Source organism: Pinus tabuliformis, chromosome 7, assembly GCF_031772625.1.
Source record: "Pinus tabuliformis cultivar Carrire ecotype Pingquan chromosome 7, CPIR1, whole genome shotgun sequence".
Taxonomy (NCBI): Eukaryota; Viridiplantae; Streptophyta; class Pinopsida; order Pinales; family Pinaceae; genus Pinus; species Pinus tabuliformis.
The window spans coordinates 1670887144-1670914930 of NC_142293.1; the positions used below are offsets into that span (position 1 = coordinate 1670887144).

Genomic DNA, 27787 nt, shown 5'->3' on the forward strand with positions numbered 1-27787 from the left:
AAATAAATCCAAGTCTTCCGAGAGAGATCATCCACAAAGATAGCATAACATAAATATCCTCCTAAAGAGTTCATTGGCATCATACTAGATGGATCAGAATGAACCAATTCCAATATGTTGGTAGTCTTTCTATCACTGGAGGGGAATGGTCCCCTTGTATGCTTTCCTTTGCACACCCCTGACAAACACATTCATGTTCTACTTTAAATTCGGGCATATGTGTAACCATCTTCCTCACATCTAGTGGAGCCTTATAATGTAGATGGGCAAACCTCTGGTGCCATAATTCGGATTGAAGAGATGTGTTGCAAGACTTACCTCCCAATGGACTTCCTCCAACTTGATATAGGTTATCAACCCTGAATCCAAGTGTAAATGCATCTTTGAAATTTTTAGTCCACACACATACCTTGCCATTGATGAATGCCACCTTGAATCCTTTGTTCTCCATTGCCGAGATATATACCGGGTTCTTCTTTAGATCGGGTACATATAGTACTTCTTGTAGATGAATGGTGTTACCTTGATTCAATTGAAGAGTAACATTCCCAACTCCCTTCACGAGATAGGTGGCATTGTCTCCAAGGATAATTTCCAAATTTGTATCCTTTTCAATCAGATTTGAAAGAGCTTCTTTATACCCAGTGAAGTGCCTTGAGGCACCACTTGTGAAAATTCCTAATCCTTAAGGAACCCCTACTGCAGCAAATCTGAATCTACTTCACCTACTTGATTTTAATATACATTATCAAGTTATTCTCTGAATACTGAAGCAAATTACTTCTGCAACCTACACTACTTTAAATATTTGATTTCATGAAACAGAAAACTGAGCAAAGAACAAGATACATAGGACACACTAATTTTTGGACAAAATGGTCCTCGGAAAAACCCAATGCGGGAAAACCGGTGCAACAACGCTGAGGGATTTCTATTATTAAGTAGTAATTCTGAATACAAATGCTGGATGCCCTCTCGGCAATCTAGTGACGGAGAAAATACAATGGCGGAAACTGATTGAGTTTTACCTCACTTCACCCGGCAGATTTTGGCTGATTCGGTAGCAAAACTGGCTAACCCCAACTACCTCTGCGTTGAACCTGCGTTAGCCTTACAAGCTCTATGTCGGTGCTGCACTGTCTCTTCTGCCTACTGCGTCAACCTTCCTAGTTGTTCTGATAGTTCCTCGATAGTTTCAGCTTTCTGCGTGGAGGGCAGCCACTGCTTTTGCGCTGGCCCTTCTGGCTCTGCGTCAGGCCTGCGTGGGCCCAGATTGGCCCAACGCCAGTCCTTCTAGTTGTTGTGCTGCCTCCACTAGTGTCTCTCCGCCTCTTTGTCCAGTATTCCCGAACTATCCCTGCCCCTCTGCTGCAGAATGATCACTTAGTTCTAATTCTCAGCTTCCTAGCCCCAGAAATCGAACTCCAGATCAATTCGTTCTCAATGTGTGTTCTAAATGAACCCCTAGCGTCCTTCTTATACTTTTCTTGTTGAGACTTGAGTGACCGAGATTAAGTCTCTAATCAACGACTAAGATTAAAACTTGACTTGATTCGCCTTGTAGATCATTTTCACCCATATTTTGATTAATACCCATTAATATTTTAATTTTCCTAAGTTTAGACTTAGGAACCCCATTAAAAATATTAATTATTTTAATAAAATACAATCCGGGTGGAATTTCACCAAACGGTTTCTGCATTCTTTAGAACTCATGTGCCTTAGCCTCTCCACCAATTTTCATGGCTAGAGCACATCCGATGCTACAAAAAACTAACACTCCCTCTTAGGGAGGAATGTGCTCTAGCAACAATGTCAAACTGCATGTTGCTCTGTTTCTGAAGCATCTTATTTCTGCACTATTGCTGCCACCAACACTGTGTTGTTGTTGCTACTGTACTGCTACCCATGACATTGCCACTGCCACTGCTGCATCTGTACTACAACTCCCTCTCAATTGCTGCATCTGCTATGCTGCTAGCACTGCTACTGCTAACACTGCATTCATATTGCAACTCAGTTGCCGAAAGAAGCAACTGAAAAGCATCCAAAACTAACTGAACTTAATTGTGTTCAGCATAATACCATGAATGTTTGGAATCTGACTGCTCTAGTCTCTGACCCTTTGAATATTCTGCGCTGCTGTTGACTTCTGCACTGTGCCATCTGCATTATTGCCAACCTTGCTCTGCATTGATCAATCTCTGGTCTTTGGCTACAACATCTGTCCTCCAAACAATCCACTGCATCATCTGACACTATGTCCATCTCGCTACTGTTGAATCTCGGGCTCCCGTAGTAAGGAATTGATCCAAGTGGTGGACTCCTCAAGGATCCTGCCCACATGTAGTCCTCCCATCTACAACTCAATATGCCCCATCTCTCTCCTGGAGATGCGTGGGCTCTCATGGCAAACTCATCTTCATCAATCTTTGCTGGGGCAGCCTTAGGATCATGTTTCTCATCCTTATCCATTTGCTTCAAAGGACATTGGGATGCAAAGTGGCCCATCTCGCCACATCTGAAACATTTCACCTTCGAAATGTCCTTTTTCCGCTTCTAGTTCTGTTTTCCCTTTGATGCTAGAGTTGCGTTCTCCTCTTCCTCCTTGGTCTTCGTGCCACTCCCATTGCTGCCATTGAGGTTGACCTTAACCAAATCCCTCCTTAATTCTTCCTGTTGAAGGGCTGCCCACATCTCCTCCCATGAAGGTAGTCTTTCCCTACCTAATATACTTTGGAAGAAGACTTGACATTCATCTGAGACTCCATTCAGGGTTGTCCTTACCATCGCGGTAGACTGAGGAGTGGACCCCACTATAGCAAGCTTGTCTCTGGTGTCCTGAAGACGCTAAAGATAGGAGTTAACCCCTTCTCCCTTCTACATCAATGTCTGTTGCAAATTTTGTTCTAGGTACATATTTCATTGTTCGGAAGAGCCTTCATACAGTGAAGACAAAGCTTCCCACATCTCTCGGGCTGTATCCTTGCCCTGCAAGTGTGAGACCACATGATCTCAAACTCCATCGAGAATGAACCTCTTTGCCTTCCCTTTCTTGGCCTTGTACTTCTTCCTTTGATCATTGTCAGCAGGAACAACTACAACACTCTTGACGTAGGCTTCGAGATCGTACTCCTCCAGAACAACTAAGATTCTGGTCTTCCATATGACATAGTTGGAAGCTCCTTCCAACCTGTCCTAATCTCTGATCCATGTGATGCCATCTCACCCAAATTGTCGAATTGACTCCTCTAGTCATTGCTGAGCAATGGTGCCCGACAAGTGAGAAATTTGAACTTTTGGCGAGAAAAGTTCTCTGAGGAGAAAATTCCCCTTTATGTGTCTTTGCTCTTTTCTGACAGATTTTTGCCCCAGCAAAAACTGCGTCCTTCAAGCACTGCGCTGAGGCTCTGTGTCACTCCCTCTGCCTCTGCTTCCTGGCAAGGACTGCGCAATCCCTTCAAGGGGATTCGAATTGTTGCCAAGTGCAACTTTTGGCCTCTCTGCTCAATGTTGGATCTTCTCTTCTTGTTTCAAAATCAATGCTCCGATACCATGTGAAAATTCCTAATCCTGAAGGAACCCCTACTGCAACAAATTTGAATCTACTTCACCTACTTGATTTTAATATACATTATCAAGTTATTCTTTGAATACTGAAGCAAATTACTTCTGCAGTCTACACTACTTTAAATATTTGATTTCATTAACTGAGCAAAGAACAAGATACATAGGACACACTTATTTTTGGACAAAATAGTCTCTGGAAAAACCCAAGGCGGGAAAAACGAAGCAACAAATCTAAGGGTTTTCTATTATTAAGCAGTAATTATGAATACAAATGCTGGATGCCCTCCCAAAAATCTAGTGAGGAGAAAATACAATGGTGGAAAACTGAGTGAGTTTTACCTCACTTCACCTGGAAGATTCCAGCTGATTCGGCAACAAAACAGGCTAAGCCTGACTACCTCTGCCCTGGCCCTGACTCAACCTTACAGGCTCTGCGTTGCCTCTTCTGCCTACTGCATCAACTTTCCCGGCTATTCCGGTAGTTCCCCAAAAGTTCCGACTTTTTGCGTGGAGGGCAGCTATTGCTTCTACATTGGCCCTTTTGGCTCTGTGTCAGGCCTACGTGAGCTCAGATTGGCCCAACATTAGTCCTTCTCGTTGCTGCGCTGCCTCCACTAGTGTCTCTCTGCCTCTCTATCCACTATTCCCGAACTATCCCTGCCCCTCTGCTACAGAATGATCACTCAGTTCGAATTCTCAGCTTCCTAGCCCCAGAAATCGAACTCCAGATCAATTCGTTCTCTCTGTGTGTGTTTCTAAATGAACCCCAAGCCTCCTTCTTATACTTTTCTTGTTGAGACTTCAATGGCCGAGATTAAGTCTCTAATCAACGATTAAGATTACAACTTGACTTGATCCGCCTTCTAGATCATTCTCACCCATATTTTGATTAATACCTATTAATATTTTAATTTTCCTAAGTTTAGACTTAGGAACCCCATAAAAAATATTAATTATTTTAATAAAATACAATCCGGGTGGAATTTCACCAAACGACTTTTGGGTTCTTTAGAACTCATGTGCCTTAGCCTCTCCACCAATTTTCATGGTTAGAGCACATCCGATGCTACCAAAAACTACACCACTATCAATCAGCCAATTTCCCAAGGTGTCTGAAGGAGATGCAGTAGAGAGGGTAGATATAAGATAAAATTATTTTTGCTTGTTATCAACAACATTAGATTCATCATACCTGGAGTTTCTTGGTCTCTTGGGAGGGCGACCATTTCCATGTTGAGTAGAGGGAGCATTCCTTTTTCCTTTGTTGTTGAATCTGCCATTCCTTTGATTGTTGTTCCCTTGAAATTGTTGTTGTGGTTGTCATCATCATGAGGTGTATCCCTTCTATTAGGACACTCCCTAGCATAGTGGCCAAACTTGTTGCAAATGAAACATCTTGCCGTCCTCCCATTCTTGAAGCCCGGTCTTCATTGACATTGCTTGTTTGAACCTGCATTGTTCTTCTTTTTAGCATGAGCGGAGAATGCAGTAGGATCATTCCTATTTGAAGGCATATCTAGTTCCGTCATCCTTGTTTCCTCTTGTGAACATCTGGTCAGCAATTCTTCTAAACCTGGAATCCTGTCGTTGTTAAGAATAGTAGTGTTGAACACGTGCCATTCACAAGGGAGTCCTCCAAGGGCAAAGAGAGTAAACTCCCTATTAGCAATAACTTCTCCAATTGAAATAAGATCATTTTTTATTTTAGTAATCCTCATGAAGTAGGATTGAATGTCTTCACCTGTTCCCTTCTTTATATCCTTCAGCTTGTTTTTGAGAAAGAGAACTTGGTTTGCATTGCTATCTTTGAACATGCCAACCAACCTGTCATATATCTCCTTTGTTGTGTTAAAATCGGAGACATAAGCAACTAAATGCTTATGAATAGAATCCTTGATGATCTTCTTTGCTTTGACTTCACCCTTCTTGTACTTTGTCTTAGCAGCAGCGGTGCATTAGAAGGAGGTTCCGAAATCTTTCCATGCACATAATCCATAACATCTTTCTCTTCTAAGTCAAATCAAGAGACATCTTCCATGACTGATAATCGGACTTATCATGAAGCTTGTCATCAGACTTGAAGTATGATGTGGAGGCCATTGAAACTTGTCCATGATCAAGGGATCTCAGTAATTGCTCTTTTCACTCTTGCTTGGGCTTTGTCTTCACCTCAGCGCTGACACCATGTTAATTTTAGATAACAATGGTATGTTCTATGCTTAAGAACAATTTTACTTCAATTTTCTTATAGTCCAATGTCAATTTCCAGATTAGCAATCACATCAACATGATAGTAAAATGCAGATATAACATAAACAATAACAATAGAAGACAAGCCAAGACAAGAGGACACAAGATATGGCGCATGCTAGGGACAAACCCCAATGTGGGGAAACCCTTTGATCAATTCTTCTTATTATTCTTCAAAAGTTCAGCAGAAAGAGAGTACAATATGAAATATTCACTTGCACAATCAAAGTGAAATCTGACTAGTCAAACAACAACCACAGAAAACCCTAACTATAAAGTCAATGCTGTCAACAGGGCAGATTTTGACCTCTAGAACAACTTGGTCAAACTTGGTCAACTCGACCTCCAACAACAAATTAAATCAGCCCAAAAATAGTCTGAAAATATTCAGTCAAACTTGGTAAACGAAAGTTAACGCTGCAGTCAAACCCTTTTGCAATCAATGCTGGTCAAACAGTATGGTTTGCCTCGATTTATGTGCCCAAAAATGTGTCCTGCCCAAACAGAGATATCCCTCACAAAACCACAGTCAAACAGGTCAACGTTGGTCAAAACCTTTCCTGCAACTTCAGTGAACGTTGGTCAACCCAGGAACATAAAAGAACTGTGCTTCTTCGCACGTGTGGAGAGCTGCCTCAGAAATCCGTACCCAATCATGAAAGGAGAGAGATATGTGAGTGAAGTGTCTAAATGAGGAGAAGGATCTTTCTATTTATATGCAACGTTGTGGGCTTGAGAGTCTAAATTAGATGGCTGGCCGACCTTAACAATTTGTCCATAATAGAAATAAATTCATAATTCCTTTTGTATATGTCAGAATGAGATGACCTTTAGATCAATCCTACACCTCTCGGAAAGAGGAATCCAATAAAAATATCAGCTTCCTCATATGAGCTGTCCAAGGTGAAGTTTGGCCCTAGTTGCCAAATTTAACATTTCCTCACCAGGATTCAGGAGGTCTGATATTAGCTTGCAGCTATTGGGGCGACGCCTCAACCATCAGAGCTAGTATGATTGGCACTAAATAGTGTCTCAGAGGATTGGCAAGTCTTCGTCCAAAATATATTGGGCAGAGACACGCTACCTAGATGGGACAGGATGTGGACTGATTTGTAGCAGGAGGAAATGAGGCTAGCTTTGCTTAAAAGCTCCATTAGTGGAAGCAGTTGTAGTGGATCGAAAGGTGTGAAGGAAGAGGAGAAGGAGGCCTTGGTATTGAAGGGTCCCAGTCAGGGGTAGGGGGAGCAGAAGAAGAAAAAGAAGGACCTGTCAAAGGTCAAGTGCTTTAGGTGTGGTGAGTTTGGCCACTATAATACTCAGTGTCCTCTCAGGAAGAAGGACAAGAAAGACCGATAGGAAGCATTTGTAGAAATAGACAAGCTTTCCTCCAGGTTAGAGGAAGAGTTTGCTATGTTCGCATATATACCTTTAGGAGTTAGGTGGGGTGATTTGGTGTTGTAACCTTAGAGAGCTACAAAGGTGGGCAGGGTCTTTGAGGAGTCCACCTCATGGATCATTAAGTGGCTACGGAGGCCCACAATATTCAGTAGCATGATGGGTCAATGGTAGTTGATGCAGTCAGTACCAGAGTGATAGTTGTAAACTAGTAGCAGTCAGAAGCTGAGGAGCGCAGTGCAGTGTTGACAGCAGAGCAGTTGGCTCAGTGCAGAGTCAACAGCAACACAAATACTTTAGTAGATAGTGCAGTAGCTAGTAGAAATCAGGACTTGGGAGATAGATGCATCATACTGAACACATATGGTTCAATATTTTGGATTCTTCTTAGTTGCAACTGCAACTACTACAGATGAGAGGGAGTTGCAGTGCAGATGCAGGGTTGACAACAGTATGGCAGTGCCAGCAACAACATAGATGCAACATTAAGGTTGCGTAGTAGTTGATGGGTAGCAGTGGCTAGACATCAATGGCGTGACAGAGGGTGATACAATACAGAGTGTTGTACCAGGGTGTGTAGCACTAGAACATAGTCCTCGCTAAGAGGGAGTGTTAGTTTTTGTAGCATCAGATGTGTTCTAGCCATGAAATTTGGTGGAGAGGCTAGAATGCATAAGATTTCCAAAACTCAAAAATTGTTTCTGGAAATTCCACCTAGAGATGACTTAATTGGATTATTAATCTATTTTTTAATGTTTCCTAAGTCTAAACATAGGAAAACTGGTTAATTAATCAGAATTAATTAAGTCAAGGTGAGAATAGTTTATAAACTCGCACAGATCGACTTCAAGGTGATCCTAGCCCTTGATTAAGGTTTAATCTTAGCCGTTGGAGTCCCAACAGAGGATTATAAGAAGAATTCAGTGGGCACTTGGAGAATACACTTCAACAATTCGATCTTGTTGGCAGATTCATTTCCAGAGAGCAACAATAGTTATCAGAGAGCTAGAGATCGAAATAGAGACAATGAGGGGCATGGACAGTGATCTGGAGGAAGTTTTCCAGATCCAGAGAGGCAACAACAATTGACATAAGTGATCCATGCAGAAGCAGCACATGGACTACGCAGTAGCTGAAGTAGAGCAGTTTGATGTAGCTGGGGAGGAAGTCAATTAAGTTTCTAGAGGCTGGGAAAGTCTTCCAAAGGGCTGGAGAGTCACTTCCAGCAGCAGAGACATGCTAGAAGATATGCTCAAAAGTAGATTCGAGCCACATGTGTGAGAGGCAGCGCAAGGACTATGCAAAGGGCCTATGCTAGGGTTTGGATGACCAATTTTTTTGGAGAAGCTAGTGGCGGGATTGCTAGTGGGCTGAGATAATCTTCTCTCTAATTATTTCTGTTAGATACTTGCTATTTGGATTGCTAGTTGGGCATCCATAGATTGTACTCATAATTTTACTACTACATAATAATAAAACCCTCAGCTGCTACACTGGTTTTCCCAAGTTGGGTTTTTCTAGGGACATTAGTCCAAAAATAATGGTGTCATTTTTGTATGTGTGTGTGCTAGATTTTTCACAATTTATAGTGCTATTTTCTTCTGCAGTTTATTTGTGAAAATCACGGTGTGAGTTATTTGGTATTTGCCGTAGCAAATTGGAAATAAATTATTAAATAAATTGACAATTAGGATGTTAAACACACATGGGCAGCAAGAGAAATATGAATGATAAATCATGAGAGTACGATTTTTATTAACAAGAGATATACATTTATAGTACATTATGTGACCGTTGGGTTCCACATCCCAAGGTCTCTTGGACTCCTTTTGTCCATTCGGCTTCCACACTAACCCATTGAAGATTAGGTGTCCAACATTCCCCCCCTTAATCCGAAGGGTTATGTATGAGTCTAAGAAGAGAGCTGTAATACAAAATGTGCAAAAATGCATGGCAGCACTAGGCTGAATGTGCTCTATGAAATGTTGGTACAAAGGGCGGTGGTTTAAGGATGACCACCAACACTGGAACGCTTAGTGCAGTTCCCGGAACTCTTCCAAAACTGGCAAGAAACTGAAGTCTTCTGCTAGAGGAAGTGCTCCTATTGTTTTAAAGAGGGAAACCTTCAACCATGAAAGGGAGGTCTCACCCCGTATAAAAGGGAGAACTTCAACCTGAAAAGGGAAGTCTCAATCTGTGATGGTTTAAGGATGACCAACAACTCTGGAATGCTTAATGCAATTCCTTGAACTCTTCCAAAACTGGCAAGAAGCTGGAGTCTTCTGCTAGAGGAAGTGTTCTCAATTTTGTTCCTGGAATTCTTCCAAAACTGGCAAGAAGCTGAAGTCTTCTGCTAGAGGAAGTGTCCCAGATTGCCAACTGAAGGCATGTTCACGGGCATCTTTGTCTCTGGCTACAACTCTGAAACTGGTGTGGCAGGTTGTGGCTCAGGCTCGCTTGATGTGACTTTGAAGCTTGTAGATGACCATCATTTCCCCCCCTGTCAGATACAAGGTGAGAAGATGGAGAAAACTCAACTGCAAGACTGTTCAATATTCTGGAACAAGTTCTGACATGTGTTTGGAATATCTTCTTGGTTGTTGATGCCCATTGCCAAGAAGCGATCCATCCAAGATGAATCTTTGTTCTTGCAGGATGTTTATTTCTGAAGCATCTGTGTGAAGAATGATTGGTTTTATGACAGTGCTTACATGGATGAAGATCAAAACAGTGATCTTTCAAATGGCCAACTCGGTCACAGTGTTGGCATTTCACAATCTGTTGTTGTTGTTGTTGCGGTGGAAGAGGAGTAGAATCTGGAATAGCTGGAGGTGAACTGTCATGAGGAACAGGTGGAGATGAATCATCCTCAAGAAATCCAGCAGTTTGAAATTGAATTGGCTTTGAGTAGTCTGGAATATGAAAGGACAAGTCCTTGTCATATCCAAGACCAGTTCTGTGCTTGTTGTGGACAAGCTCTTCCCAAGGTCTGATGATGGGCTTGGGAAGTGCAAGTTGAACCTCTGCATCTGCATGTAACCTTGCTGCTTTATCTGAATGAATTGTAACATTATTGACTTGCTGTTGATGGGTTGTTGTTTCAATGTTCTGAACAGAAACATGTTCAGAATGACTCCTCTGTTTTAGTTCTTCTTGTTGTAGCTGAGATTCGAGCTGCAAAAAATCAATCTGTTCTTGTACATCTTGTAAACAACTATGAATATCGGTGAGAAAATCCTTGCTGATTTTGACTGTATTATCCATAGTAGAGAGTATTAGATTGTCCACTAACTCTAATATTGCACCGATTGGAGCCATTTCTAACCTCAAAAAATAGTAAAACAATGAGGAAAAGATGGACACCAATTGCTCTTTTATATAAACTTATGGCAACAACTTCAAATCAATGAGCTTGCAATAGATTCAACATACAAAGAATGGTGATATCCGGAAGACAAACTCCTCATTCAAAAAATGAATATTCTTCAATTCAGCTGAGAATTTAACTTCCAACAAAGCTACAAGCAATTTAGGTCTCAAAAAGATATTTTCCTGTACCAGCCTTGAATCCAAGGGAACTTGTCCTGGCAACAACTTCAATCTAGTTCAATAACAATCTCTGATATGAACAACTTTTTAAGAATATACACCAATTCGATCTACAAAGAATAGTCTTGGCTTGAAACAATTTCCACTGAACTCTTAAATAATGCCAAATTGCTGCAACTTTAAAGAATATAAATAGTGCCCATGACTGATCAAATAAAGATACAAGCAATGTTTTCTAAATGGCCAACAATGAATATTTACTGCATCAAAATTAGCTTAAGTAGGTTTGTATCAAACCTTGTCTCTGCCCATCACCAACGCACCTTTGAGTGCTTTCGACCCTCTAAATTCTCAATGTACCAAGGGATGCACGTGCTCAGGTTTTCAAGTCTAGATTATGGAGTCGACAATAGGGTTTGAACCTTGCCTGAGTGCTATTGTTGGTCCTCCAGATATTTTATGCTTCTTAAATTAGCGAATTCACCAGTAAAAATGTAGAGTAATGGCATTAGAGTAGGAATAAGGAACTATGATGTAACCTTCCTCAGTGAACGGAGACCAAATCAACACATGCTTTCAATTCTTCTAATTGGGGTTCATTGGCGCTAGAGTCCAGACACGGCGGCATTCATCTTGTTCTGGAAACGGCTGGAACGTTACGTTGAAAAAACAGGCGAGCGACAAATTAATTATTTGTCCAAACGTCATACGAGTCTTCCCTTGACTTCCGTTACGAAATGCACCGAGTTCTAACGCCATACACCTCTTCTCGTATGGCTTCCGTGACAAAATATATCTCTATCTTTGTGCTGTTGCCATTGTTGCGATAAATTAGTCGTCAGTTTGAAGCTATTTTATGATAAACGTGCGCAGGACTTTTTTTTTTAACGCTAGTCATCTACTGGGCAGAATGGCACTGGTGAACATATTATATGAATTTTCGTTCACTGGCATACCAGCAAATATGATCAACAAGATTCGTACAACCCAATTGCTTCTAGAAAATGGATAGACAGACCCTCCTTTACAGTTGTAAACACAAGAATTTTATGAAAATATCAAGTGTTGCAAATTCGTGTACTGCATCCTCGTACTCTAGACTAAAGCATCAATGTTTACCTTTCTCAATGCTTCTGAATAGGCAATTGCACGATCATTTGTCCAGTCAAGTTCTGCCAGCACTGCCAGCGTTGGAGGCATTAATTTCAAGGGAGGATCCATTCCAGGAATAAGAGGATTTGCTTCACACACTATGCCACCAAGAGATTTGCCAATTCCTCCAAGCCGTAGGTTCACATAGCCTCAATATACGGAGCCACCATAAATCGAAAGAGCGGTTATTGTAGAGACAATGGAATCTATTACAGCCAAAGAGATCTCATCGATCTTCCTCCAATCACTAAACACTTGGACTTTACTACTTATATATATATATATTTTTATCATCACCACGATATGCAGCAAATCACCTTCATCAAAGCCTCTAGTGGCATATCACGCACTTATCTGGCCTTCTGCCACAATGTGAGAGCCCTCGCTGCCAGGCCGCATGTCCTCGGTTTTGAAAAGGCAAACTGCTCATGATTTCCCCAATTCCATCGCCCTTCCTTGCATTTACTTCAATATTCTCTCCATTGGAGCAGTCCTCACCACCGCCAATCCGATTAGCACAGAGACAAAGATCAAAAAGAAGGTTGTCGATTCGAAACCTGTAATTATCTTCACCAGCGTTCAATTATTACCATGCGCATCGCCTTAATACCATGTCCAGCGCAGAGATACCGTGTCAGGCACAGAGCGCAGGTACAAGGACAGTGCAAACGTTTCAAATCAGGTCAGGATGACAGCGCAACAGAAGAGCAGGGCGCAGGTTTATTTTATAAATGGTATATGGCAAACAGACAAACATTCATGGACAGATGCGTTATATGGCAGAGGCAGCATGTCAGGCTATTCACACAGACAGCGCAAATACCATGTCAGGCTATTCACAAAAAATTTTAACGTACAGCACTGGAAAAGAATATGGCAGAGGGCCAGGACTGCTCACATCAGAGGAATGGCAGCGCTGATAGAGGTAACATCTTCTATTTTAAGAAATGCTCAGAAAAGTATAATCAAGAGGAGAGCATTGGTTTACAAAGGCCACAGAAACAGGTGGCTCACACTGGAGCAGGGCAGGAGATCGCCCGCTCTGATACCATGTTATCTTCAGCTGTACAAGGTTAACCGAACCAACAACCACAAAGACCCGTTCAGACCGTTCAAAGCCTCATTCGGCTCCGCGACAGCTTTTGGGACAAGTCTTTCCCAAAAAGACTCGAAATATTCAGTTTTCACCGTCGAATAGCTCAGAATCGCCAGTTTTCTGCTAGAGGGTATAATGAAAAGAGCAGCGTTCAACAGTGATCGTTAAAGAGGGTATAATAAAAAGAGCAGCGTTCAACAGTGATGCTACTGACGGACAGGCGGGGGCAGCGCATTATGGACAGAAACGTTTATGCACAGTTTCTGAGATTCTGCACCCTCTTCAGTTGAATAGGCTCAGAGTCCATAGATAGAATATGTCAGGGCAGCGCAGGTGTGGCAGAGACGTAGGTATGGCAGAATAGAAGGGAATAAAGCAGAGGCAGAGGTCAGGTAACGCAAAACTGACATATATATAGAGACCACAAAACAAGTGGCTCAAATTGGAGCAGGACCAGCAATCGCCTGCTCTGATACCATGTTAAACACACATGGGCAGCAAGAGAGATATGAAAGATAAAACATGCAATACAATTTTATTAACAAATGGTTTACATTTATAGTACATGTAGTGACCGTTGGGTTCCACATCCCAAGGTCTCTTGGACTCCTTTTGTCCATTCGGCTTCCACACTAACCCATTTCCAGTTGCTGTGATAGATTGAAATTTTCACACAACAAATCATTGAGCTATCAATTTTCAAAAGCTTGTGAAATGGAGCCTACCATTTATTTTCAAATTATTATTAAGAACCGACTGTATGAGCGGTCTTGGCTTTAAGAATGCATTTGTTTTCCAAATTCCTTGAAATCGCCAAGTCATCCTAATTTCCAAATTATTATTAAGAACCAACTATACAAGAACTCTCAAATTAAAGGATGCATGTGCTTTCCAAATTCCTTGAAATATCTAATTCCACCTAACTTCATGATCTTGGACTACTCATCTTTATTTGAGTCTATCTACAAGAGGAAAACTTAGGTAGGTCCCAATAATGGAAATAGGATGTCTCATCACATGGTTTCCAACACTTCTAAATGAGGCCTTTGACATTCACATGCAAAGTTATTTTGCATAGGCTAGTGTTAGGTATAAATTTATAGAGAAGGACAAAATTTTGTTTGCCTACAACTTGAAACCTCTAAAGCTTGAATGGTCATGGTCCACTGAAGTCAACTACTTGAGGCCTTGGTCCATAAATTCCCCATCTACGAGAACTTGTTTTTGCCGTGTCTAATGGGTGTGTCCAAATGGACCTTGTGATTAGACATTGATGGTTTTGAGGGCCATCAAAATCTCAATTAAGCTTCTTTGGGACTAGTTTCCATATTTGTCACACCCTTTTGAGTGGTCTGAATCCAAATGCTTGAAAATACCACTAAACCACCTATAATGTCGTGCAACTTGAACTGACCGCTTGTTACCACAACATGTGTGTTGAGAAATCAGATCTAGAATCCTTAATTTCACAGATGTTTCAATCACAATAGAATGAGGGGATTAAATGGATCCAAACAACTAACCTAGAAACATGCATACGAATAAAAGATAAAAAAAGCACTAAAGTGTGGAAATTTCTAAGTCTGACACATGAGAAATCCCTATTGCATTATTTGGTTTATTATCTCCTACTTGTTGCTTCCATTAACAAGTTATTTATAAATATAAATACCGAAATAAATGCAAATGCAACCTTCACACATATACAGATCAACAATTGAAATAACTGAGACAATCACACAAGGGACATTGTTATTTTTGGACAAATGTCCCCGGAAAAACCCAATGCGGGAAAACCGGTGCAACAAATATGAGGGTTTTATTATTATGCAGTTTCTTAATACAACTAGGGTGCCAGAAATGGCTCACCCTTCAGAGATTTTCCTTGGTAGAAGTACCTCTCTTCTGAGACAGATATTCCGATTGATCAACAACCTGATGATTGATCCCACAGTAACTTCGATAGTTCCTTAGCTAGACAGCGAAAGCTGTTCCAAGCTTCTCTTTGGAACTGCGTCACCCTCTATAGCTTTGCGTCTGCCTTTCAGCGCCTAGTTTGCCCCACAAAAATTTCTCTGTGCTGCCTCTTCAGTCCAGCGTCAGCTCTGTAGCCCTCTGCGTTGCCTACGTTAGCTTTTGCTGTCTCCGCGTCAGCCTCTTGGCCCTCTACGTCACCTATGCCGGCCTCCTCAACCTCTGTGTCAGTCCTGACTACCTCTGCTTTAGCCTTCCAAGGCTTTGCGCTGTCTCTCCGACACTTTCTCTGCCTCTCTGATATGTATTCTCGGCCTTCTGGCGAACTGCCCCTCGCTGCAATCGATCACTAACTCGATTTCTCAGCAAACCCTGCCCCATAAAATCAAATTCTTGATCAACTTGGTGTGTCTCCAACTGACCCTCAAACCTCTTCTTATACTTTCCCTGTTGAGTCATCAATGACCGAGATTAAGTCCCTAATCAACGACTAAGATTAGATTTGGCTTGATCCTAGTCCTTTCGAACCTTCTAATCCAAAATTATATTAATACTCATAAATATTTTAATTTTCCTAAGTTTATACTTAGGACCTCATTAAAAATATTAATTATTTTAATATTTCGTCATCCGGGTAGAATTTCTCCGTTTCGGGTTTTGGAGATCTCATGTGCTTTAGCCTCTCCACCAATTTTCATGGCTAGAGCACATCCAATGCTACCACAAGTCAACATAAAGTAGTGCACTGGAGCTTCCCATTAATGCTCTAGAATGAGAATGATCAAGTGCATATGTGAGAGAAAAGACTAGCCAAACAACAAGAGTGTGCCAACAATAGATATGGGTTCCTGTAGGCTTAAATGCTTCAAAATATGTTTTAGAAATGAAGATTGATTGATATATTTATACCACTCAAGTAGGTATGGTTTCCTTCCAGAGGATTATGGGACTACATAAGTATGGGCGCACTTCCAAAGAGGGTTATTGAGTCTACATATCAGAGTTGACTAGGTTTCCCTTAGTCACAACCTAGTAACATAATCAATTAATAAAATATGGCATTAGCCATAAAAATTACACCTATATTTCCAACACCTCTTCTTAAACTGAATGGGGGGGTATATAGAACATGTAATGTAAAGATTGTACAACCATTGTAAAAACAGTCAAGGGTTTCTTAAAAAACATCACGAGCCTGTGATAAAATTTCCTGAAATTTTACAAATTTAATTGACAGAATTGATGAGAGTACCTACCTGTATTCCTGCGGTTGATGATGCCTCAAGTTGCTCCTGCTTCGGTTACCAAAAGACCGAAACCACCCAGCCAAACTGAGCAGAACCTTGCTACTCAGTCCAGTAAGCTTCTCAGTTGAAGCAGACTGTTCCCCCGTGCCAAGAAACCTCAGAACAACCAGCCCTCCTTTCGTTGGTAACTCATGTTTATAAATTTCCGCCCCTCCTCCGTATCTCTTCCTTCGTTCTTTCTTCTTCTTCCCTGATGCCCTCCCAAAACTGTTCTCTCGTGCTTTATAAGCTGTTTCTTGGCATTGGCTGCCCTTCCACCAACAACCCACCGCTTCTCCTCATCGTGACACCCTTCCCATGTCACGTAATATATATTTCTTTTTAAAAGGTATATTGACTGTATTATGAATTTTGGTTTAATATTCTTTTTTTGTTTTTAATATAAAGGTTTAGGTTCATATTAAATACTTTATCTTTAATTTATTTTTATTAATTTATTAATATTCTAAGATATATAATTATATAACCATCTTCTAAGATTAGCTTAATTTTTTAACATCTATCTTTTATAATTATTTTTACGTTATACATTTTAAATTTATATCATTGGTATTTGCCCATTAATCATGACGCATTAAGCAATATGGATGTTGATGGGTGAATATAACTTCTATTTGAAGGAGTGTCATGATATTTAATATTTATAGTTAATTTAGTATATAAATACTAGTGCGGTGCATGCGATACATGCATACGTAGCTATCATATGCATGCATCGTATGCATGCTAATATTCTTGTGTTCTTTATATTATAGATATGTCGTTACATACACCCCCCCCTCAGAAAACTTCATCCCAAAGTTTGAGATTTTATCTTATATGAATATTTATGATGGCGATTAGTACACTCTTCTTAGGATTGTGTATTGAGGTTAAATTCTTACTTAATGTGAGGGCACTATAAAATTGGTGTTTTGAATACTTTTAGGTTTATAACTTTAATGATCATGTTTTACTTCATCAGGTTCCCCAGGCTATCACAAAATCAACCTATTCTTCCTAATCTCTTTCGCTCCCATCCTATTCGTCCTCTACTGGAGTATGCCATGGCGTCAGTTATACTGACCTAACCATTCATAAACTCCAGGGATGACATGAACCAGGTGGATGTTGGTGGCCACCCACCTATCCCATTTGGACCCCCACAACTGTCTCTTTCAGTTTTTCTGTTTCCTTAATTATAGCACAATTTACTATTTTTAGCAGTTTTTCGGGTTTTAAACTTCCGGAGCCGTTTTGAGGCCCTAAACGACGTTTTTTGGGAAATCCTAGCGATTTTTCTGACTAAAAATCGTCTTTTTCGTCATAGTCCTCGAAGAGATCTTTCCAACGGGCTATCATGCGCGTCAAACGGAGATAGTACGACCAATTCGCGACCCCGGGAAGTTGATGTACCAACTTACCCAAAAACGGGGCCCACAATTTGGCGTTTCATCTTCTAGGGTTAGGTTTTGGAATGTGAATGGTTTTCCATTGTTTCTCAACAATAAATAGGCCCTCGAGCCTCATTGTAACACAGTTTTTGGAGAACAGTTCAGAGGCATGTAGTCGACACATCTCTTCTCAGAGATAAGCTACCATCGCCCTAGCTGGGTTATTTCCATTTCTATTTGTAAGCATATTTCAGTATTTTACAGTAATGAAATGAAGTATTATTTCCGCTGCATCTCTGTTTTTATGGTTATCGCATCTCTGTATTTATGGTTATTGCTGTAATCTATTGCGTTCCTGTCTAAATCCGGATCAGTGGTATCAGAGCGGTCTGCTTTTTCTCTGTTTTTCTTTGCATGTCCCCAACGAGGTCGGGATATAAGGAGTTAGGGCTTGAATTGGTCGAACCTTTGCAAGACCAGCCTCGCAAATCTCGACGACCTCCCATGGCGGATGAGAAGAAAGACGAGGGGGCAGGAGATCCTATCAGAATCTTGCTCGAAGAAGCCCTCGAGCGGCAAAGGAATGTGATGATGGATAGCTTTGCGCAGATCCTTCAGCGGCTACCTAGAGGCGACACATCGGCTTCCAACAGCTACTCTGGAAATGCCACACCGTTTAAGGTACAAGTTAATTTTGAAATCCCCATCTTCAAGGGTCAAATAGACGCAGATGCCGTAGATAAATGGTTAAATCTGCTAGATGGGTATTTTTTTGTTCATGAATTTTCAAGTCGGGAAAAGATTGTTTTCGCTCTTCCCAAAGCAGCCCCCCACGTCAAGGACTGGTGGGAAACATACTGCGAGCAGAAGGATGAAAGTACAGGCTCACTGTTTTCAGCCGCCCCCACTTGGAATGACTTTCGGGATGCCATCAAGGAGCAGTATTACCCTGTCAAAAGCTATGAGGACAAATACATCAAACGGACCACACTGCGGCAGGGACGAGACCAAGATGTGCCAGAGTTCACAAATATTTTTCATACCCTTCGCACACAGTTGGGTATCAAAGATTCTGAGCTGCATCTGGTACTCAAATACCGCGACTGCCTACACAGATACATCCAGGAAGAGATGGAGTTCTTGAACATCTCCTCACTCGGCACAACATACCGATACGCTGTCAAAATCGAGCAAAAGTTCAAACTTCAAACAGAAGAAGCGAGACTTTGGATCTACAAATCCGAAGTCCAAAGGACAAAGCCAAGGTGGGGTGACCCAAGACAACCCGTCAAAGCCGCAAGAAAAGAACACCACCACGAAGCCGAAGAAGGACACAGGAAAGTGGTGTGAGTTCCACAAGAGTCCCACTCATAACACAAGTGAGTGTCGAACCAAGCAGTCGCTGGTGGCCGAGTTGAAGGCTTCCGAATCAGATGCATGTTCCGACTCTGAGTCAGAACCCGACAAGGGGAATGACAAAGGGAAGCAACTCATTGATGCGGATCCCAGCGCCACTGTGGCTACTGCCAAGATCCAGAAAAATGAGCCCGAAGATTCAGAGGAGGGGGAACGTCTTTTCCACTCACAGATGTGGGTGAAGGGTTCGCCGCTGCAATTCATTGTCGACAGTGGCAGCCAAAAGAACCTCATTTCAGCAGAGGTCGTGAAGCGGTTGGGCCTACCAACTACACGACACCCACAGTCGTACAGTATTGGTTGGCTTCACGAAGGATGAGATCTCAAAGTTCGCCAGCAGTGCCGCCTTCCCTACAGCATCAAGCCCTTCACAGACGAGGTATTGTGTGATGTTACACCTCTGGATGTTTGTGATGTACTATTAGGCCAGCCATACTTGTGGAGGCGACATGCTGTGTATGAGTCAAGGCCTCGCGCTGTCATCATTTCTTTGGATAATTCATTATATAGGATAGCGGAGGTAGCCCCACCTATCGCCACCTCTTTGATCACTGCTAAGAAAGGCAACAAGCTCATCTCACAGACTAGGAAATTTATTTTCTGTCTGGTTCGCTCCCAAAGTAAGGGGAAGATTGTTGCTACATCCATGACCCCCGCGAAAGGTTCCTCCACACAGCAGCAGCAACAGAGGGATACAGTCGTGACAGAACACAGGAACAACTTCTCCTTACCCGGAGGGGTACCACACAAGTTTCAGGTGGGCGACAAAGTTTGGTTACATTTGCAGAGGGAGCGCCTTACCAGAACCCATCAGAAACTCAGACCACTTCGACATGGTCCTTACACCAGTAACAAGGCTACGGGAAACAATGCTTTAAAGCACAACATTCCTCCATTCCTTCGCTTGCACCGAGTGTTCAATGTGGACCGTCGCCAACCATGCTCCCCACCATTTCTGGACACATCAGAGATTGCAGAACAGCTCAGCAGAAGCTTCCTCATCTCAGGGAGGAACTCAACGCAATGGGGACCATTGCTTCCTAAGGGGGGAGGAATGATCCAGGTGGATGTTGGTGGCCACCCACCTATCCCATTTGGACCCCCACAACTGTCTCTTTCAGTTTTTCTGTTTCCTTAATTATAGCACAATTTACTATTTTTAGCAGTTTTTCGGGTCTTAAACTTCTGGAGCCGTTTTGAGGCCCTAAACGACGTTTTTTGGGAAATCCACCGCTAGCGATTTTTCTGACTAAAAATCATCTTTTCCGTCATAGTCCTCGGAGAGATCTTTCCAACGGGCTATCATGCGCGTCAAACGGAGATAGTACGACCAATTCGCAACCCCGGGAGGTTGATGTACCAACTTACCCAAAAACGGGGCCCACAATTTGACGTTTCATATTCTAGGGTTAGGTTTTGTAATGTGAATGGTTTTCCATTGTTTCTCAACAATAAATAGGCCCTCGAGCCTCATTGTAACACAGTTTTTGGAGAACAGTTCAGAGGCATGTAGCCGACACATCTCTTCTCAGAGATAAGCTACCATCGCCCTAGCTGGGTTATTTCCATTTCTATTTGTAAGCATATTTTAGTATTTTACAGTAATGAAATGAAGTATTATTTCCGCTGCATCTCTGGTTTTATGGTTATCGCATCTCTGTATTTATGGTTATTGTTGTAATCTATTGCGTTCCTATCTAAATCCGGATCATGACAACTCCAAACGTAAAGACTGTACAACCATTGTAAAAACAGTAAAGGGTTTCTTAAAAACACCATGAGTCTGTGATAAAATTTCCTGAAATTTTACAACTTTAATTGACAAAATTGATGAGAGTACCTACCTGTATTCCTGCGGTTGATGATGCCTCAAGCTGCTCTTGCTTCGGTTACCAAAAGACCGAAACAACCCAGCCAAACTGAGCAGAACCTCGCTACTTAGTTCAGTAAGCTTCTCAGTTGAAGCAGACTGTTCCCTCGTGCCCAGAAACCTCAAAACAACCAACCCTCCTTCTGTTGGTAACTCAGGTTTATAAATTTCCGCCCCTCCTCCGTATTTCTTCCTTCGTTCTTTCTTCTTCTTCCCCGATGCCCTCCCAAAACTGTTCTCTCATGCTTTATAAGCTGTTTCTTGGTGGTGGCTGCCCTTCCACCAACAACCCACCGCTTCTCCTCATTGTGACACCCTTCCCATGTCACATAATATATATTTATTTTGAAAAGGTATATTGACTGTATTATGAATTTTGGTTTAATATTCTTTTTTTTTGTTTTTAATATAAAGGTTTAGGTTCATATTAAATACTTTATCTTTAATTTATTTTTATTATTTTATTAATTTATTAATATTCTAAGATGTATAATTATATAACCATCTTCTAAGATTAGCTTAATTTTTTCACATCTATCTTTTATAATTATTTTTCCATTATACATTTAAATTTATATCATTGGTATTTGCGCATTAATCATGACGCATTAAGCAATATGGATGTTGATGGGTGAATATAACTTCTATTTGAAGGAGTGTCATGATATTTAATATTTATAGTTAATTTAGTATATAAATATTAGTGCAGTGCATGCTATACATGCATACGTAGCTATCATATGCATGCTAATATTCTTGGGTTCTCTATATTGTAGATAGGTAACATGCTAATATTCTTGTGTTCTCTATACATGTAACCTCCCCTAGACACCATATATCCCATACCAATATGATTCCTCATGTTAGTGAAGATGGCCTCTAGTAAAGGTATAATGAAGTCATTGTCTATGAGGGATTGTTGAAAACAACCAAATGTAGAGCATCTAGAGCAAGCCAATATCATAATGAGAAATATCCTCTGCTATAACATGCTAATCAATTTGTTGAGAAATCTATAGGGCAATGGATAAAATGATTTCTCTTTAGCTTGATATTTGTTTGTGATATCTTTTTACTTTTTCTTAGTTATTAGCTTCTTCTTGTATTATTATGCTGTTCTTATTATCAAACATCTACCAAAACAAGAAGATCAACAGTACACAAGAACACAGGATATGGGCTGCAAGTCAGGGCCAAAACCTCTCCACTTGAGAGGAAAATCCACATATCTTTTCTCTTCTTATAGATTCTTCAATTGACGAATTCCAAGACCTCTAGACCAAGACCAATACCTCTCCAAGATTGAGTCCAACTTTCTTGATGATGTGCTTCCTTTATCCAAGTCAAACTCAGTCAAATCTCTTCCAGTAGCACAAAGTTGATCCCCAACAATAGATTTTCAGCCTCTACTGCAGGTCTTAAATTTTCGGCCCTCTCATCAATAGTTGCTTCCACACATGTGAGCTTATTTTGGGCTTCCAAGACTCCTTGAGACATTCAATTGACTTTCTCCTTCTTCTAGGGCTTCAGGATGACCTAATGAGCCTTCCTTCGACCTTCTTTCTGCACTTTCTCCAAGTTCGATCCTGCAGCAACAAAACCCTAACCCAACAACAAAAACCCTAGTCTCCTTCCTTCGCACGTGTGAAGAGAGAGAGAGAAATTACCCAAGAACTTGATCTTCGTCCTTCTTCTTCCTTTCCTAGCCTCTTTCTTCTTCTCCTTCGCTTGCTTGATGAGAGAATGAATTGTGTCTCTAGGATGTCGAGTTCCCTCCTCTATATAGGCTTCCAAGGTGGATGAAATACCTCAAATTAGGCCAACTTCTTAGTTAGCAAGCTAACATGAGGGTACTTTGACACTTTTAAATACAAAAATAATTCTTTTTACAAGTTACAATGTGCTCGATGGGGTCTTCAACATATGACGATGACTCTTTTGACTTCTTGACCTAAGACAAACCCTAGAAGCACTCAATGGGTGCTTGACTTCTAAAATAAAATACCTTGAGCGTGGAACCCATGCTTCAAAAATAACAATAGTAATTCTTCTTTCATTTTACAATATACAAGAATCAAAATTACATTTCATATTTATGAAGACCGAACCTAGTTACACATTTTTCAACACAATTAAATATACAAAGAGTGGCCCAAGCTATCCCTGAGGCTGAAGCAATTGAAGATAACACATCAAATAAATATCAACACCGCAATGTGGAAAGTAGAGATCTACTATAGTGTATAATAGACTGAGACTCTTTTGTGGAAGAATATGTAAGCAAGGTGAAGGATCCCACAGACATAGATGCTCCATCAATGATGGTGAGTAAGAAGATAACTTGCGCACATGAATAAGTGGTCATGGGCCCATGAATCTCGCTATAAACCAGACATTGATATATAGGATCAAAATAAGTCAAAGTATCCTATGTAAAATCACCAACTCCACAAACATAAAGAATGCCTCCAAATGTGGTTGCTTTGATATCAACACGTCCTGATATTAGTAAGGTCCAATATGAAATGTGCACTACCATAGGTGCACCGTAGGAAGTATCCTCAATAAGATTCAGGGGAATGATCTGAATGGATAGTAAATAGAAACTCCATCAAAGATAACATTTGTATAGAAAGGATCATAGATACAATATGCCAGAATATGAACCCATGTGCTTGATCCAAAATACCTGAAATTAAAAATTGATAAAGTCAAACCTTGAGCAAGGGTTTTGCATAATAGATCAAGTCCATATATAGAATGCACACCTAGATATGCATACAAATTGTGTCAATAGTATCATCTAAAGTATAATAGCGCAAACTGTTACTCCTGCAAGCTCTTCAATCCCTTGAACACAAGTCAAGAAAGAAAGAAGTCACAACTCTTTTTATGACAACCATTTCATATAATATTCTTTTGTGTTAAATCCGTGAAAATATAAGTAGCTCTGTTGAATAGGTCAACGAACCAGTCTGAGATCATTAGGTCCAACAAAAAAGGATGTGTAAAGTCTCCAAATAATCCTTTGTATAGACCAAATATTGAAATGGTATCAGCTCTTCCAAGAAGCTCCCAATGTATAGTTTCTGTATTCTTAGCATATGCCTGAGTCAAAAAAATGTAGCTCGAGAGGAATATTATTGCAAGGAATGAATGAGAAGATAGTGTTGTATTATGAAGAGAGGGAAAACCATAGAAAGGAAGTGATATTGTTGTAAAGAGGGTAAAAGTCCTTAAAGATAGCCAAGAAACCCTAAAAGAAAAGTGTAGCCATTGTATAAGGGTAAAACCCTAACAAAACTGATCCAAGCCTACATCCTTGTAGATGATGATGAGAAAACTTTGGAGCAAACAATGAAGAGAACCTTGAAAGAATTGATCCAAACAAACTTTCAGATCAGCTACTACAGTGAGCCCTTGAAATTGTGTTAAAGCCCTAGGATAAAACCTACAGAACCCTAGGAAAAAGAGAACGTAAAAACTTAGCTCTGCAACCGTTAGGGAAATGCCACTAGCGAAAATCTTTTGATTAATCTCAATATAAAAGGTTAAAATAAATCAATTGGTTGCAAAATGACTAACATGAACAACCAGGTAGAAACCTTAGTTCTGACTGCTCAAATTAGTGGACAAGATCTCTGTGATCAGTGCATAAAACAAGGTCTAAAAACCAAGAAAAGATTTCTTTCCAGCCTTCAACATGCCAAGTATTTCACCAAGCTGGATCTGTAATTGGAATACCACACTAGGTATGAGTTAAGGAAGAAGACACCTAGAAGACAGGCTTCAAGTCAAAGCAATGTCTATATGAATGACTGGTGATGCCTTTCGGTTTATGGAATGCACACACTACATTTATGTGTTTGATGAATGATATATTCTGCCCCTTTTTAGATTCATTTGTGATAGTTTACTTAGATGAAATATTGGTTTATAGCTCTCCCTATATTGGTTTATTCTCATTTTGGCAAATTAAAACAGGTTTTAGAACTCCGTCCATCCATAGAGTGGGACAAGGGAAAAGCACTGGAGTTCCTGTTGAATGCTTTGGGTAAGCAACTTAAAACTTGATATAAAATTCAAATAAAATGTTGTTCCATTGTATATGAAGAAGTTTATATGTGTTTGTGTCCCTTAGTGAAACTAAGGTTTTTGCTGCTTAATGTAACAAATGTGCCTTTTCTAAACCCTAGTAGGATAAGTAACAAAACTTCCATGGTGGATTTTAGTATGCAATATAAGGATGTTTTCAGCTCTAGACAATATGTAAGATTGTTTGCATTTTATGTAGAATATCATACTCTATCCAGACTCCAGAAAAAAGATGATGTGCTAGCCTCTAAGAATTTGTGAAGAAAAATACCATGTCTATGATAAAATGCTGTGACTTACCGGTCATATGGCTCAATGATATGGTGTTACAGATGAGAAATTGCATAACAAACTCATGAATATGGTGGCTTCCATAGAAAAGGTCTGAAACGCTCTATATAGAAGATAAATAACTATGAGTAGGATCAGGCTTGCAATTGCACAGTATTGTAAAGTTTTTGGTAAAAATGAGAGAACTGTGCTACTTAGTCTCACTAAACCACTGAAACCCAACAGATTGCAATTGGAAAAGCACAACAGTGGCTTGATCACTATAGATGGAAATCTTGCAAGGTGGAAGCCTAATGCGTTTTTGCAATATAAGTGTGGAAGCGATTTTAAAATCTGCAAGAGTCCCAGCATGTGTGGCAGACCATTAAACACAACATCTAAATAATTCATTAACTTAAAAGACTGAGCATGTAATAATTGACAAATGAACATATTAACAATAAACCAGATAACAATCCCAAACATATAAAAGTTCAGAACGCTAGATACATCAACTGTACATCTATTGCTGGTATAAATAAATGAAACAAAGTTTGGTGTGATTGAAGCAATGCATGAAATTGTTCTAACTCAGGTTGCAAGGACCACTGTGCAAAGCTCATTCTTGCTATGAGTATGTTATCACCAGGAATTACCTTTGTTGTTAGAACCAAAGGTGTCTGGATAACTCTAGGGAAAGAACCGACATTGTCTTGCTCAATCCCTCTCACAGTGGATAGGTGCTTTGCCAAATGCAGGGGGAAATCCCTAGATGTGTGATTTTAGGGTTCAATTATGGTCTTTAGGGGGGCATATATGTCCTCAAATCTGCAAGAAAATGTAACAACCCATCTTTAAATACACATATTATATGCTTCGAAAGAAAAAAAAAAAAAAAAAAAAAAAAAAAAAAAATTAAGTATTAGTATCAATAATTACTTGATCTAAAGTTCTAAAGTTTATGTTAAAAACAAGCATAAATAAAGTAAATATTAAAAACAAACATAAATAAAGGTATACATGAATATAAAAAGGGCAAAGAGACAACGAATATGATAAGGTACATATCAGTGTTATAAAAGGATACGTATATGGTTACATAGAGTTGTAATAATATTATAATAACCATAACACATATATGAGGGTTAAACATTATAAAACCTTAATGCTGCATATGAACACCTGTAACGGAAGGATGACTCACGCCCATGAGGAAGCTGTCACCGCAGGAGAAAGCGGTGGAGTCGCTGGTGTACAGGGTGGCCACCGCTAAACCCAGGGCTAAGAACGGGTGGGGGGGGGGGGAAGAAGGAGAAAATCAGCAGGAGAAAACCAGGAGGAAGAAAATTGACCATTGGAAGAGCTTTAAGCAGTCTGAGGTTCTGGGCATGGGGGACAGTGAGCTTCTGTTGAGAAGCTTTCTGGATTGAGCAGCCAGGCTCTGCTCAGTCTGGCTGGGTGGTATTGGTCTCCCGGAAATTGGATCAGAATAGCCACAGCATCATCAACGGCACCAGTTCAGTAGCAGTTCAGGTAAGTACAAATTTTAATTCTTTACGCTTCTTGTATTTCAGTTCTGGTTATTGCGCATGGTTATTACAGAAAAGGCTGTTGTTTTGCGCTATGTAACTCAGAAATCTGCAACTGAAACATTAGAACAAGCCTAAATACCAATTCTAAGTATATATGATAAAATAATTTGAAAATACCATAAATTTGATATATCATGCTTATATTTCTGCAATAAAAGGTGCAGAACAGGAAACTAAACTTGTGTAAAATGCAAGGAAAACACTAAAAAATATAATTCATGATTAGATGTGACAAGGCAAGTGAAAGAGATCAAAAGTTCACTATAATCTCCCCTTGTTTCTGCAATAAAAGTTGCAGAGCAGCAAACTAACTTACAACAGAATGCAAGGAAAACACTTAAAATCAACTTTGAAGTACCCCCCTTACAAATCAGCTATATAGCTCACAAATTGGCAAAAGTTTTTAACGTTTTTTGCCTTAAATTTATTATAAACAAGGTGAGTATTAATTGCATCCGGTGCCTTGCCCTTGTTTATGGAGTTATGAATGATTGAAAGAAAAATATAGGGAAAAAAATTGCTTGAATCCTACAAGTTCATTACTTAGAGAAATAGATGTAAAGAACAAGAGCTATGCATAATGTTACACCTCATGATGTATGAGGTTCCGCATTGTGGTTTTCATCACATCCATGGAGATTTGCAGCTGGTACCTTTTGAGCGTTGGACTGATATGGGGGGATACATCTCCATGGAACCCTTTTCTCTATTGAGAAATCCAAGGAGTGACAATTAAATGATTTCTCTTATTATGACATTATCTTGTGATGTTTTTCATTATTATTATTTGATCTTCTGAATTATCTTTTCTCATCATCAAGACTAATGTCAAGCAACAAACAGAAGATGACACAAGATGTAGGCATGCAGCCAGGGAA

At 40.2% G+C, this 27787-nt stretch overlaps 1 protein-coding gene across 5 annotated transcripts in view; it reads left to right on the plus strand.

The window, feature by feature from the left end:
• The window catches only part of LOC149254877 (putative trehalose-phosphate phosphatase C), a 290873-nt gene that overhangs the window by 88975 nt on the left and 174111 nt on the right, over window positions 1-27787 (plus strand). For all 5 annotated transcript variants that reach the window (XR_016267190.1, XM_089460253.1, XM_089460250.1 and 2 more), the window contains exon 9: window positions 24937-25006. Coding sequence is in view for 4 of the 5 variants with exons in the window: in XM_089460253.1 (XP_089316379.1) it covers window positions 24937-25006 (70 nt within the window). In the remaining variant the exon portion in view is untranslated. The remainder of the gene's footprint in view (window positions 1-24936; window positions 25007-27787) is intronic.